Here is a 15,790-nt window from a genome sequence, read left to right on the forward strand (position 1 = left end):
ATCAAACCCACAACCTAGGTAAGTGCCCTGACTAGGAATTGAACCTGCAACTTTTTGGTGCACGGGACGATGCTCCAACCACCCTGTCAGGGATTGATCATTATGTGAAATATAACTTTTAAATGTTGGCCACAGATTCAAGTTTTTTAACACTATGGCTTCTTCTGGGGAGGGAACTGGTGGACCAGAGGAAGGGTGAGAAGGACACTTGCTTCTCACTGTACAGCCACTTAAACACTTTAGATGTTTACTATAGGCATAGTTTTTAATGTGAAAAGTGAGTTTTAACACAGTACTAGGCAGGCACATCTCTGAAATGGGTATGTTATCAGCGTGTTGTGGGCATCTGCTCTGTGAGAGCGCCAACATGCTTGCCGTGGGCTGGGAGTGTGACTGTGGTCATTAAGATGTCACAGGCCGCCCTGGCCACTGGCTCAGCTGGCTGGAGCGTCGTCCCAAGCACCAAAAGGCTGAGGGTTTGATCCCCAGTCAGGGCACATACCTAGGTTGCAGGTCCCATCCCTGCTTGGGGCACATATAGGAGGCAACTAGTCGATGTTTCTCTCTCACACTGATGCCTCTCTCTCTCTCCCTCTCTCTACAAAATCAATGAACATATCCTTGGGTGAGGATTTTTTTTTTTTTTTTAAGTCACAGGCTGGAAGACCCCCACCTCCTAAGGGTGAGGACTGTTTCTTATTTATTTATCTCTATACTCTCCAGTCCTGCATGTTTTCTGCCCCTGGACGTTGTTCCACAGGTGCTGTTTGATTTACTCAGCAACCTCAGTCACAGAAATCACTGCCAGGAACAAGGAAGAGAACCAGAGAGCCTCTGAGCAGCCCTAACTAATGTTCCGGGTCTGTGGATGGAAGTTTCATGCTCTTCGCCTATGTCAGTTTCTCAGGCTTTGTTTTGTACAAGACAATCCCATGTGCTTCCCTGGCTTCCCAGCCTTCCACAAATCAGCAGTTGGGTGGAAAAACAGCTCAGCCAGGGCTGTGGCCAACTCAGAGAGGCTTATGTGCAAATTAGAAAGAAGCATCCCCTCTGAGCAGACAAATTACAGCAAGAGCTTCTTTGGACAGATGAATTACAGAACCTCATCCTCCCTGGCTGGGGAAATTACCGAAAGGCCAGGAAACAGTGGGCTGGATAGCAGCCCCCATTAATAGTGATGTGCAAGCTGCAGCTGCGACAGGACTCGGGCCTGAAGGAGTCAGAACGTCAGAGCGAGGCAGCTCCTGAGCGCGTGGTCGTCTTTCGGTCCCTGTGAGAGTCACTCGCAGAGGCCGCCTGGGTGCTTACATGGACAAGCTTCAGTTTGTAAGAAACTCATGTCATCCTGGAGCGAAGACAAGTGAGATGCTGATGCATTCTGAGAATGACCTGGGTTCTGCTTTTTTCCATTTCCTGTCTCTGTGCAAGCTTGACCCCTAAGAGCTCTCCCTGACACTGGTGTGGTCAGCAGCCCCAAAGGACAGGAAGTAGGCAGAGGTCCTCCGCAGAAGAGCAAAGGGGCTGTACAAGGCATCCCTGGCAGCTGCACAAATATGTATAAGCGCTGAGTAAATATTTGATGAATGAATGTGTGAACCACAAAACAGCTAGAAGAATGAATAAGGCTTTCTGACAATGATTGTTTAAGCTTCTTGAAATTTTACTTTCAATGGAAACTCAGACCAGACACCCCCAAATTTATACAGTGAGTCTTGAGACATACACTCCTCTTTCAAGCTATAGCCTTGTGATTTCTTTTTCTTCAAGGCTGCCTGATGTTCATTATTAGCCAATCCTATCAGGACAGACATTTGCCTATTTGTTCATTTTATTTTACTAGGACAGAAGGTGATCAGAGAGATTTGGGGGGAGTGGAGAGAGGGGTGCAGAAGGCAAGGGAGGTGGCCGTGACTGTGCACCCCACGTTGAGCTTTAGCCCTGGTTTCATCATTCGGTGGCCATGTGACTTTGGGCATGACACTTCATCTTCATTCATTCATCGCATATGAGGTCTGTCCAGATGGTATCCAGCCATGTAATATGATAAAGAGACATTTATTGAAGAAGGTACAAGGTACAAGAAATATTTTACACAGGACAATGATGTCTCAGTCCTCTTCAAAGTAGGCACTTTGAGACCTCACACGGTTCTCGCAATCGCCACCAGCTGCCCTGTTGTATTTTCCTGAATCTCATCCCTTTTGAAGGTGATTTTAGTTTTGGGAAAAGGCAGAAGTCGCAGGGCACCAAATTGGGGCTATAGGGGTGGCTGAGTCACCTGGGTGATTTGGTGTTTTGTCAAAAAGTTCTGCTTGAGATGTGATGCACAAGTGGGCACGTTGTTGTGATGAAGATGCCAATCTCCAGTTGCCCACAGCTGCGACCTTCTGAGTCAGCTGAATAGTTTCTGCCGTGGAATGTTCAAGTTTAACGCAAAATTCGATGCAGAATTGTTGCTCTACTCGCTCAGTCATTTTGAATGCGATGGCCACACAGTACACATGCTCAGTCAACAGCATCTACCAACCCACTGACTAGTACAGTGAAGTCGTCATTGTTCACGCATGCACATTCCAGTCCATTCGCCTCGACTGCCAGGTTATGTCGATGTTGCACAAACCATTCTTGTTATATTAACAATGGCTGGTGTTTTTCTGGACAGACCTTGTATTTCTCTAAAATATGTATTTGTTGTCAACTGGGTGCCAATACTGCCCTAAGTGCTGGACATGCTGCAGTGACCTAGACACCAAGACCCAGTGTTTGTGGAGCTCATGTTCTAATGAGTAGCCCAGAAAGCTAATCATTACACAGGAAAATTCTGATGTGCTACATGCTCTGAATAATAGTAAGAGTGAGCTACAGCATGACTGGGAGGGCTATTTTAGGTAGCTTAATCAGGAAAGTCCTCTCTAAAAAGTGACATTTAAAATAAGATCAGACTACTGAGAGGGGGCCAGCAGTGGGGAAGCTGGGGGGAAGGTGTTCCAGGCATGTGTGCAAAGGCCCTGAGGTGGGACCGAGCTTTGCAAGTTGGAGCAGCACAAAGAGCCATGAGATGAGACGCTGGTGAGCCAGCGGGAGAGGAGCGTAAGATGAAGCTGGAGAGGTGCGCTGGGTCAGTCAAGGTGTAGGCAGGACAAGCGGTGTGGAGTTTACTGCAAGATCCAAGAGAAGTATTAGAGGGCTTTAATGAGGGACCAGACTGTAGAGGGGAGAGTGAAGCTGGGAGACGCAGTAGGGATACTGCCGTTATCTGAGCAAGAGATGATAGTGGCTTGAACCAGTCGGGACAGAGGACTTGGAGCAGAGGTTATTAAGATTATTCTTCACAACCACACAGCCGATAGAGGGGGACCTGGGAATCCAACTTTGGGGTCACGCTTGGGAAGGTTCTCTTGGCCTCCTGCCACCACAGGAGTTGAGATCAGGACCCAGATCTGCCTTGTAGCCCCTGCCCATCCACCCTGTGTGGTGGTCTGGCCACACCATGTTGCTATTTTCCAGCTCCTCTGACTACTTCTGCTGCAGTCCTATGAGTTTTAACACATGTATAGATAGACTTTGTCACTGTCAGGATACAGAGCTATTTTATCGCCCCAAAGTTCCCTCTGGCCCCCCATAGTCAACCCCTCTCCTTACCCCAATCCCTTACAACCATTGATCTATTTTCTGAGCCTATAATTTTTCCTTTTCTAGAATGCCACATAAATGGGAGCATACAGCAGGTAACCCTTTAAGTCTGGCTTTTTTTACTCAGCACAATGTCTCTGAGAGTCACACATGTCATTGCAGGTGTCCATAGTTCATCTCTCTGTATTGTCTAGTATTCCACTGTACGGAGGTATCGTAGCTGGCTTATTCACTCACCTGTTGAAGACACTGGGCTGTCTCCAGTGTGGGACAACTATAAAGAGAGCTGCTGTGCATACCCATGAACAGGATTTTGTGTGAACATGAGTTTTCATTTCTCTAGGGGAAAGAGTTAAGAGTGGGATTGCAGGATCCTATTGTAAGTGATGTTTAACTTGAGGAGAAATTGCCAAACTGTTTTCCAGAATGGTCGTGCCATTTTCCATTTCCACCAGTAAAGCATGAGAGTTCCAGTTCCTCCACCTCCTCTCCAGCACTTTGTATTGTCTGTCCACTTTTCTTTTCCTTTTTTAAAGATTTTATTTATTTTTTAGAGGGAGGAGGAAGGGAAAGAAAAGGAAAAGGAAAGAAACATTAATTGGTTGCCTCTTGCACGCCCCCAACCAGAGACCTTGCTCACAACCCAGGTGTGTGCCCCATTGGGAATCGAACCAGCTAACCTTTTGGTTCTCAGGCCAGCGCCCAGTCCACTGAGCCAGACCAGTCAGGGCCACTTTTCAGTTTTAGTCATTCTAATAGATATATAGGGTGTCTCATGGTTTTAATCTGCATTTCCATAATGGCTATTAACATGCGTTTTTTTTCTTGTGCTTCATTGCCATCCATATATCTGTTTAAATATTTTTCCATTTAGGGGTATTATTTGTTTTCTTACTGTTAAGTTTTGAGAGTTTTTAAAATATATTCTGGATTACAAGTTCTTTGTCAGATATGTGATTTGAAAAAATATATATATTTATTTTAAGTCTGTACTTTGTTCATTTTTTTAAAGGTATCTTTCCCAAACCCAAAGTTTTTAATTTTGGTGACATCCAATGTATCAACTTTTTCTTTTGTGAATCATGTTTTTGGTGTTACATGTAAGAACTGTTTCCCTAACCCAATGTCAGAAAGACTTCTTCCTGAGTTTTCTTCTTCAAGTTTATGGTTCTACATTTTACATTCAAATCTATGATACATTTTAAGTTCATTTTGGTTTCAGGTGTGGGATTTAAGTTGAGATACTTTTCTATTTATCTATCTGTCATCTATCTATCTATCTACCGTTCCAATACCATTTGATGAAAAACAATCCTTCCTCCATTGTATTGTCTTTGTAACTTTGTCAAAAATCAATTGGCCATATCTATATGTATCTATTTTGGGACACTATATTCTGTCCCACTGGTCTGTTCTAGTTCTTCACTAAAAACTTTACAGTAATTCTTAAAATAGAGAGATGAATTCTCCAATTTTTTTTTTAATTGTTTGGCTATTCCAGTTCCTTACAAATTTTAGAATTTGCTTATCTGTATCTACAAAACCTACTGCTGGTATTTTTACTGGAAGTACATTAACTCTCTTAATAAATTTGCTGATTCATAAAAGGCTGATGAAAGAAGTCAAATAAATAAATGGAGACACATATTGTGTTCACAATGTGGAGGACCCAATATAGTGAAGATGTCCATTCTTAGATTTATACCTCAGTCTATCTTTCTTTCTTTCTTTCTTTCTTTCTTTCTTTCTTTCTTTCTTTCTTTTGGAACTGTTTTAAATGGCATATATAAATATGACTAATGTATGTTGACATTTATTCCAATGTTGTGTTGAATTGTTGAACAGGAGTGGTGAGAGTGGGTGACCTGGCCTCATCCCAGCCTTCGAGGGGAAACATTCCATTTTTCACTATTACACAGGTTAGCTGTGTGTGTGTTGGGGGCAGGGGATAGATGCCCGTTACCAGATTAATGAAGTCCCTTTATGTTCCTAATTTGCCGTAAGTTTTTCTTGTGAATGGGTGTTAAATATTGTCGCATGCTGTTGCTACATCAATTGCTAGGACCACACAGTTTTTCTCTTTTAGTCTCTAGTATGGAAGGTTACATAGGTTGACTCTCAAATATTGAACCTGTCCTGCATCCCTGGCAAAAACCCCGTCAGGTTGTTATGCATTATTCTTCTTATAGTTTATTTGATTTGGTTTGCTAATATTTTGGTGAGAATTTTTTCATATGTGTTCATAAGGGACAATTGGTCTTTTTTGTACTTTGTCTGGCTTTGGTATCAGGATAATGCTGGACTCATAAAATGAGTTGGGAAGTGTTACCTCCTCTTTCATTTTCTGGGTCAATGGGTTATTTTAAAATGTGCTGTTTAATATCCAAGTATTTGAAGATTTTCTAGTTATCTTTATATTACTGATTTTAAGTTTAGTTTCATTATAATCAGCAAGGCTACTTTGCTTAATTTCAATTATTTTAAGTTTGTTAAGGTTTGTTTTATTACCCAGAGTATAGTCTATTGGGATGAACTTAAAAAAGAATTTATATTCTGCTACTATTATGTGTAGGATTTCATAAATGCCAGTGAAAGTCAGTTCGTTGATGGTATTATTCAGTTTTTATATGTCATTGTTGATTTTCCATCTGCTTATTCTATCTATATGAAGAGACTGTGAAAACTAGCCTTTAGTTTCATTCATTTTTCCTTCATGTATTTTGAATCCCTGTTGTGATAAGCCTACCAGTTTAGAACAGTTATATCTTCTTCATTAATTGACCATTCATTATTATGCAATTTCTCTCTTTATCTCGTAATTTTCCTTGCTCTGAAATCTCCTTTGTCTCATATCTATCTATAACCACTTCATCTTTCTTTTGATTAATGTTCGTATAGTATATATTTTTCTCTTTCCAAGGTTAATTTACACTGTAGCATGTTATCAGAATTTCATTCTGTTTTAAGGCTGAATAATTTTTCATTGTATGTATACACCACCTTTTGTTTATTCATTCATCTTTTGAGGGATACTTGTAGTGTTTCCATCTTTTGGCTACTTTGAATAATGCTGCTATGGACGTTGGTGTGCAAGTATTTTTTGGAGTCCCCATTGTCAATTCTTTTGGGTGTTTACCTAGAAGTAAAATTGCTGGGTCATGGTGTACTTCTATGTTTAACTTCTTGAGGAACTGCCAAACTGGTTCCCACAACAGCTGCACCATTTTACATTCCAATCAGACATGTACCAGGACTCCAACTGCTGCACGTTCTTGCCAACACTTGTTATTTTCTGTGGCTTTCTTTATAAAATAGCTATCCCAGTCAGTATGAAGTGCTTCATCTACTTTTAACTCTATCTGTATTAATCGTTTTTCACTTTTAGCAAAGACTTTTATTTCATTTTTTAAAGTACATTTTATCGATTATGTTGTTACAACTGTCCCAATTTTTTTCCCTTTGCTCCCCTCTGCCCAGTACCCACTTCCCTCCAGCAATCTCACCCCCCTTAGTCCATGTCCATGAGTCGTGCATAGAAGTTCTTTGGCTTCACCCTTTCCTATATTATTCTTAATTCCCCCCTGTCTATTTTATACCAACAAATTATACTTCTTAATCCTTGCACCTTTCCCCATTTCTCCCCCTTCCCCCTCCCAGCTCAAAACCCCTCAAATGATCCCCATACCTGTGGTTCTGTTCCTATTCTGGTTTGCTTAGTTGGATTTTGTTATTTTTTAGATTCAGTTGTTGATAGTTGTGAGTTTGTTGTCATTTTAATGTGCATAGTTTTGATCTTCTTTTTCTTAAATAAGTCTCTTTAATATTTCATATAATAATGGCTTGGTGATGATGAACTCCTTTAGCTTTACCTTGTCTGGGAAGCACTTCCATCTGCTCTTCCATTCTAAATGATAGCTTTGCTGGATAGAGTAATCTTGGTTGTAGGTCCTTGCTTTTCATCACATTGAATACTTCTCGCCAGTCCCTTCTTGCCTGCAAAGTTTCTTTTGAGAAATCAGCACCCCTTTGTAGGTAACGCTCTGCTTTTCTCTTGCTGTTTTAAAGGTTCTCTCTTTATCTTTCACCTTGGCATTTAAATTATGATGTGCCTTGGTGTAGTCCTCTTTGGGTCTAGCTTGTTTTGGGCTCTCTGTGCTTCCTGGACTTGTATATCTATTTCCTTCACCAAATTTAGGGAGTTTTCCCTCATTATTTTTTCACATAAGCTTTCAATTTCTTGCTGTTTCTCTTCTCCTCCTGGCACACCTATGGTTCAGATGTTGGCACATTTAAAGTTGTCCCAGAGGGTCCTAAGCCTCTCCTCATTTTTTTCCATTCTTGTTCCCTCATTCTGTACTGGTTGACTGTTTTTTCCTTCCTTATGTTCCAAATCATTAATTTGAATCATGGTTTCCTTTCCTTCACCATTGGTTTTGTGTAAATTTTTCTTTCTTTCTTTTAGCATAGCTTTCACTTCTTCCCTTATGCATCTTTATCACCAGTGTTTAGAACTCTACATCTGTTAGGTTGGCTATCTCCTCGTCGCTTAGTTCTCCCACTGGAACCTTGATCCATTCCCTTTTGGGCCATACTTCTCTGTCTCCTCATCTTGACAGGCTCCTGTGTTTCTTTGCCTCTGTGTCTTAGGTAGAGCCATTGCACCTGTTATATTGTAAGGCAGGAGCCTCAGGTATTCATCAGTATGAGTGGCTCATTTCACCATGTTGGGGCACTGTGTGGGGGGGAGGGGTCTGAGAAGGAACAATGCCGCTTGCCCAGCACTTGCCCCTTTTCCAGGCACTTCTCCCACTTCCCGTATGGGACTGGCGCCCCTCTGGCTGCTGCCCTGGCCATCGTTCCCAGAGTGGGTGGGTCTGCGGATGTTCTAGGACTGTGGGGGCCCTTTAAATAAGTGGACTCTACTGAGAGACCAGCAGTTTCTTCCTCCACCCCAACCCCCACTGGTTTGCATAGTCAGAAGCAATGAGGCTTTACTGTCCCCAGCGCTGGGACCGTTAACTGCGCGGTCTGGTCTGGTGCTGAGAGTGCTCCCAAGGTGTCCTTCTGTTGCAGACCTCTGACCAGCAGGGTCCATGGCGTTGTGAATGAAATGAATGAATTACACGGACTGCAAGAATCCTGTGGAGAAGAGGGGACTAAACTGGCCACTTCCTATAGGAGAAAGCACAGTTTGCCCCTGCCTTAACAGGCTTTTATTAATCCTTTAGGTAGATTACATCCAAGAAAGTTACGAATCATTGTGCCAATTATTGCTTTATATGATTATTACTTTTACATAACAGAGAAAAGATTGTTACACATGCATGGATGATAAGGATAACTTGTCTAGCCACATCCTGTTCTTAAAAATCAGCCCAGAATAGACCCCAAGAAACTGCTTCAAGGTTACTCGCTGAACACCTGTTGTTCTTAGCCCAGGATGAGGGGGTCCTTTAGCAGAAAGCAAGCTTTTAGCTACTATAGAAATGCAGGCCTGGTTCCCCACGGGAGAACTGGTGTGTGAAGTGGGTCCTGTGTGCCACCACGCTCCCAGTGGTTTTCCAATCTGGGGCTGAGCTATATTTGCCACTACCAAGCACCCCGGCTTCCCATATCCCTCCCAACTTTTTAAAACATGTGACTGCACTTTCTGCCAGCCTGCCACTCCTGCCGCTGCCACCGCTGCTGCCACCACCACACCGTGTCCTCTCTATCCTGGCTCCACTCCTCCTAGCTGTCTGGATGAGTATTTCTTCTTTATATCTTTGTTGGACTTCCATGGAGCTCGATTTTCTGGAACTTCTGGTTGTCCTAGTTTTGAGGTAGTTGTATTACTTCTTAGTTGTGGAGGGAGACGCAGCATGTCTGTCTAGGTCTCCATCTTGGCCAGAAGTCTGTATTAAGTTTTGGTGTCAAGGATAAATTGGCTTTTTTCAAAGAATCTTTATTCTTCCTCTATGTCTTGGGACAGTTTAAATAAGACAGAATTTTATTTTACTTTGCATACTTGAGAAAATTTATCAGAGGACTCATCTGAGCCAGATAGGACACTTTTTAAAAGCCGGTTCTTTGAAACCTTTTTCTATTTCCTCAATGATTACTAACATAAGCAGTTTTTTGAACTTTTAGAGACATTTGAATCATTTTTATTTTCCTAGGAAACTATGAATGATATAGACTGTTTCAATCTTCTTTTTTACTATATATATAGTGTTTGTCACTCCTAATACTGTCTCTGTTTTCTCTTTCTCTCTAGATTAGTTTTTCCAGATGTGTGTGTGTATGTGTGTGTGTGTTTGAGTGTTTGTTTATTTATTTAAGTTTTTTTTTTCTTCCAAGAACAAGCTCTTGAATCCATTAAGAGTCCCTCTGCTTCTCAGCAATGGAGTTTGTTGCTCTAGCAAGCAGACTTGGGGAGCCCCTCTGGCTGGGGTCACAGTGGAGCAGCCTTGGGTCATGATTGAGGGCATGCGCTCTACAGCCACATGGTCTGAGTTCAAGTGCTCATTCCTTTACTTACTAGCTCTTTGACTTTGAAGAATTATTTAAGCTCTCTGTGCTTCAATTTCACCATCTGTAAGTGGGGAGAAAATAGTACCTGCCTCATAAGGTTGACATTAATATGAAAGAGGTAACCATTTTTAATTGCCTAGAGGAGTCCCTGGCACATAGCAAGCACCACAGAAGTGCTTCTGAAACAAATCTAGACTTCCCTCCAGTGTGCTGGAAGTGCAGGTCCTCCAAAAACCTCTCCATTCCCCAAATATACTTTCTGCACCTTCCTACCATTTACACAAATGCCTCTTATTTTGCAGAACCACCTCCGTGCAAGAAAAAACCACTTTACTTTCCATTCTGCCACCGGAGACAGCCACATCCTCCTCCCGTACACCCCAGGCTCTCATGGAGGGCTCAGGTCAGTATGGCCAGGGAAAGTGGAGAGGGGGCCGGTGCACCCAGCTGCAGCAGGGGAGAAAGTCCCCAGGGACGGCAGGACTGCCTCCACCCAGCCAGGCTGTGAGACCTCCACTCAACTACCCATCTCGTGAGGACATCTTGAGAGATGGACAGATGTTTGGGGGGTCACTGAGCTAGGCCTTGGAAATAATGACAATAATAACCAAGATTTATTACCAAAAACTTGCATTTAACAAAAACCTCTATACAGCTTACAATATATCAAGTAGTAATAAAAGCACTTGACAACTGTTAACTCCTTTAGTCATTATAAAGGTAGACATTATTCCTACCCTTGTTTTACAGAAGGTGTAAGTGAGACGTGGGGAGGAGAGGGACTGCTCCCGAAGTCACGTAGGTCTTGCATGGTTAAGTCCGGACTTGAACCCAGTGACGTAGCTCCTGCTCTTAGTCATTTCACTGTGGGTTGCCTCATGCAAACGTCAAAAGGATTCTGGGAGGTAGAGATATCAGTATGATTTTTCTTATTTTACTGAAGGGGACCTGAGGCTCAGAGAGGTTAGGTAATTTGCTCAAAGCCACATGGCTAGTAAGTAGCAGAGTCAGGACCAGAACCCAGATCTGGCTGAATCCAAAACCTGGATTTTCTTCCCTATATCAACCTGAGACAGGAAGGAGTGTATTGCCCAGGAAGTCAGAGCCCTCCTCAGTCCACCAGGTGTAGACACCAATGCCCTTGAAGAACCCTGTCCTGAGAATGGTGAGGGGACCCCGCCCACAGCCAGGGAGCTCCACCCAGTCAGAAGATCCAGCCGAGTCAGGCAAGCCCAGTGATTCCTGGTGTTACACTATTCTGGATTCTCTTAAACCAGAAGGGGAATACAATAGGAGGATAGTGGGGGGTCAGCCCAGGGAAAATGTAAACCAACTAACTTTGAACCCTCCTGAATTATAACAAAAAACACATGCTGTGCTGTGTTTTAGGAAGAGGTGTACCAATAAATGTTCTTCGGATCCAGACAATAGAAACCTACATGGCTAATTCCGTTTTTAAAAAGTGGCCAAGCATTGAAGGAATAGGTGAAGCACAGGTACCCGGAAATGCAAGGAACAGGGCAGATTTGCCACCAGGACTGAGCTAGAGAAAGGGTGACCTCGGAGAGCACTCCAGGTGCTCTTCCCTCCTGGCCGCCTGCACCAGCTTCACCTGGAGGGAGAGCGTCTGCTGGCCACCTGGGTGCTGTGCCCACTCCAGGGCCAGTGCGAGGCAAGGACCTGGGTCACAGTCTCACTAGCTGATACCACAGATAGCCATCCCCAAAGATGTCACAAAGGACCCCCACATTCCAATGAGTAAAAGAAATGTCCCCCAAATATGATGCTTCCCTGGGAGCTCTGGAGGGCAGTTTTCTCATTAAGACCAGACCATCTTCCCAACCTGCCATCGTTTTAAACTTTTTCCACCTTCCTACCACCATTAGGGACCTCTCGCCTTAGAGTTAAGAAGAGGGGCCCCTGAAAAGTAAGATACTTATTTTGAGGGATGCAGAAGAGCAATGTTTCAAGGGCACCGAAGCTACTGTTATTTTGCCATCCTGCAAACACAGGCAAGATAGCAAACATGTGGAACAATCTGGGCCTCTATTTCACATGGGGGTCAGGGGGATCAGGAGTGGGCAGAGAGGAGCACAAGCCATGCCCCTCCAGCCGCTGGTGCATCTGGGAGCTGAGCTCAGAATTTCAGTGAGCGTCTGGGATGCCCAGATGGCTCTCATTTTCCAAGATCAGTACGAGTCCCAATGGCATTTACTTGAGGGGCCGCCCCCAAACTTGGGATCCTGAGAAAAGACCAGGGCTTACAAAGTCTGGACAATGGGGAGAGTCGGTGGTTTTCATTCCACTGTGTCTGCAGGCCCCAGAACAGCTTGGCCAGGCTTGCATGGTCCATTGGGAGAGGAGGGGGTTCCTTTGGGGACATTCCTGTGCTCTGGCAAAGGTGGCCCAAGAACCCATAGCCATGGCATTCAAGAGCATGGAGGTTAGTGCTTTGCTGCCCTCGTCAAAGATCTTTGCCACCACAGAAGCTATGTCCCAGCGAGCCCTGGTCTTCCTCATTCCTTGGGTCCCCATAACTGTTGGGGACTCCAACCTCACACCCTTGGGTTGCCACTTTCCTCTTTAACTAAAGGCTGCAGGCTTCCTCCCCATGCCTTCAAGACAATTTGGCTTGATTGCCTCAGGCACACGGCCGGGGTCTCAGGCTCCCTGGCTAGGGGAGACGATGTAGGTGAGTGAAAGGAGGAGCGTGGGAGCTGGGAAGAACTAGAGAACTCTGTGCCTCATCCCCAGGGGGCAGCTGCTCCCAGCCTGTCCACTGCTTCATGTGACAGGAAGGCATGCCCAGTGTCAGCAGACTTTAAAGAGATGCCAAAGACTTTAATGCAAAGTCTCCTTATTTATGAATGCTGGCAGCTAATTCAATTTTTTTTTTTTTTTGACACTCTACAAGCTCAAACAAAACACGTCTGCAAGCCAGATGTGGACCAAGGCCTAAGAGTTTGGTCTGGCTGTCCAGACTTGAAAATAGAGTCTATTTGGGGCTGTCTCCCGGGGCTACCAGCAACTTCTCTATTTTCCTCTGAAACGTAAAAACTTAACTTCCTTTGCAAAGCAGGGGAAACTAAAGCTCATAAGACAAAGGCTTCTCTGCCTTTCTAGTGAGGGGGGCAGGGAGGAAATCACACTTATCACAGCTGTAAGTCTTTGTGTGCAGTCCATGGGGTAGGGGGCAGAGAAAGAGAGAGAAGGGAGTGGTGAGGGAAGGGGAAGAAGGAAGGAAGGAAGGAAGGAAGGAAGGAAGGAAGACTTTAAAACCAATTAATTTTTAATGACTTGCCCTGCATTAAATCTTCATGCAAGGTGGAGAGGGTAAATGAAGGACAACTTGTGACCAGCTTCATGCCAGGCTAAATGATTTCCTTGCCAGTCTGGGGAGATGCTACATAGCCCAGCAGACTGGCCAGGTGGGCAAACATGGGCTGTAATGGACTGCCCACTCACTGCCTGCTCTCAGCCTGAAGCAGACTTAGGATCAGGCCCTGACGTGATCTGGGGGACAAGCGAGAGGCAGGAGGAAAGTGGAGGACCCAGAGTTGCCAGGCAGCCCTGCAGACTTTGCACGAGCCTGTGCCAGAGCCGTGGAGGAGCCAGTCTGTGAACACCGAGGCACCGGGTGCCTTGGACTAAACACATTTTGATTCCTGGATGGCAACCTGCCAATTTTTTAAATTTGTAATCTCTATCCTGTCTGCTTCCAAGGCATCCGAGGTATCCAAGGCAATTAATATACATGTTAAGTAGGACATAAAGCAGCAACACCAAAGAGGAACAAAGAAGAGAGTTCCCCATCACTTGAGACGAGCTGGTTTTTGAGGCTGGGCCCCGGTTTGGCTGCAAGTTTCCTGACAGCTACGGCAAAAGGGGAACCCCTGAGGCCTACAGTTGTCTGTCTGACAACCAGAGAAAACACGCTTGCCCATAGAGACAAACTCTTGGTGGGCATTGATCAGAAAGGGGAATTTATGGTGCAGGGAGTGACTCCCATCTTTCCTGTGCTAGCCGGATCCTCCAAGAAGCAGATACCAAGACAGGATTAGACCCACAAGGATTTATGTAGGGAACACCTGTGGGGCAGAACATGGAGAGGGAGCTGGTGGGGGATGGGGGAGCAAGCTGTCAGACTGTGATGCAGATCTGACACCGCGTGAAAGAGAAAGAGAAGAAGGCTTGGGTGGAAATGTCCTAGACCGGGAGGTAGCCGGGAGAGGCTCAGCAGCGCAGCCGGGGCATCCCGGAGCCACATCAGCCACGGGGAAGGTGCACATCCCCCAGGATGAGCCTGCGTTAGAGTCCCCGCTGCTCTACGTGGTGGCTCCGTGTTGGATCCACAGCACAGCAACACAAAGCTGCCCGCCCCGGTCAGTTAAACTTGCAGTGGGAGGGCAGTGAAGGGCATCCTCACACTTTCCAAATGTCAGTGACTGATGTTTGTACCGCCTTCCTGGTGTTGCCATGTCAATGCACCGCTGTAAAAGAAGACACTTGTTAAAAAACTAAGGAACACTTTATTCAAAACTATTGCAGTAGGGAGAACATACGCTTGACTCTGAATAAGACAAAGGTAGCCGGGGATTTACAGCCAATGAACAGAGAGCCAGGGCCAGTGGATGGGACATTACTAAGGAAAGACGGCAAGGGTGGGAGGATTCTTATTAAACTGACCTGACAGGCTTCTCGCTAGAGGCAGCTCAAGGACTGATATATCAGAGGGCAGAGATGAAGAACTTGATCAGATATCGGGTGGGGGGTGCTATCTATAAACTGACAGCAGGATTCTTGCTGAAATGGGGGTAGGCGGGCCAAAGACAGGACAGGGGCCATGGTCAGGGCCTGGTGGAGCCCAAGTTTGGTCATGGAGCGTCTTGTCACTTCCTGGCACAATCTAATAGGTTTCTTTAAATTGACTTTAAATTTAGCTTCATGCATATGCTGAAGAACTAATTATGTATGTATTTTTTCTAATACACATTAAAATGAGAGCATCAGTATTCAGATATTAGGATCTTCTGTGTACAATGTTAAATGTCTTGTGTACCACGCTTTGGGAAATGTTAGTTTTACAAAAAAAAAAAAAAAACCCACAGAAATGCTGTTTGAAAGCCTGTATTCCAGCCCTGGCCCGTATGCCGGCTGTCAGCTCTAAGTTCATTACTTTGGGGCACCTCTTGAGGCTCACAGGAGGGGCTAAAGACATTTTCAGGGAGCGTGGGGGTGGGGGCGAGGGTCAGAGTAGGGAGGCGGAGCTCCAAAGGCCCCTGGCCTCACCGCTCCTTCGACCCCGTTGTGCAGCTGCGGAGCTGGACCTCCAGCGGAGCGTGCAGGCTGTGCTGCGGGAGCTCAGAGCCCAGGCCCCGGCCCTGCGGAGCAACCGAGGTAAGAGCCCGCGGCACGCCTGCTCTGCATACCTACCTTCCCCCAGCCTGCGCTTTCCACACATTCTCAGCCAAGGGCTGCGGCCGAGCCCACGGAATGAAGGGCTTCCAGCAGAACCCGCATCCTGCTGGAAATCCCCGGAGCCCGCAGAACCCAACAGACTCCCTGCCCCACTCACCCTGCCGGCGACCGCGACGGTGGCAGAGCGCCTTGGGATCCGCAGCCTTCTTCCCTCACCACCGGCCCC

The 15,790-nt window shown here is 45.3% G+C and overlaps 1 protein-coding gene across 1 annotated transcript in view; it reads left to right on the forward strand.

Annotated features, from left to right (window-relative positions):
- PIK3R6 (phosphoinositide-3-kinase regulatory subunit 6) overlaps positions 1-15,790 on the forward strand; it is a 54,141-nt gene that overhangs the window by 4,968 nt on the left and 33,383 nt on the right. The window contains exons 2-3 of the mRNA XM_090291800.1: positions 10,449-10,549; positions 15,460-15,543. Coding sequence (XP_090147926.1) covers positions 10,537-10,549; positions 15,460-15,543 — 97 coding nt within the window. The 5' untranslated portion in view covers positions 10,449-10,536. The remainder of the gene's footprint in view (positions 1-10,448; positions 10,550-15,459; positions 15,544-15,790) is intronic.

Source organism: Furipterus horrens, unplaced genomic scaffold, assembly GCF_987537825.1.
Source record: "Furipterus horrens unplaced genomic scaffold, mFurHor1.1.pri manual_scaffold_11, whole genome shotgun sequence".
In the NCBI taxonomy this organism is placed as follows: Eukaryota; Metazoa; Chordata; class Mammalia; order Chiroptera; family Furipteridae; genus Furipterus; species Furipterus horrens.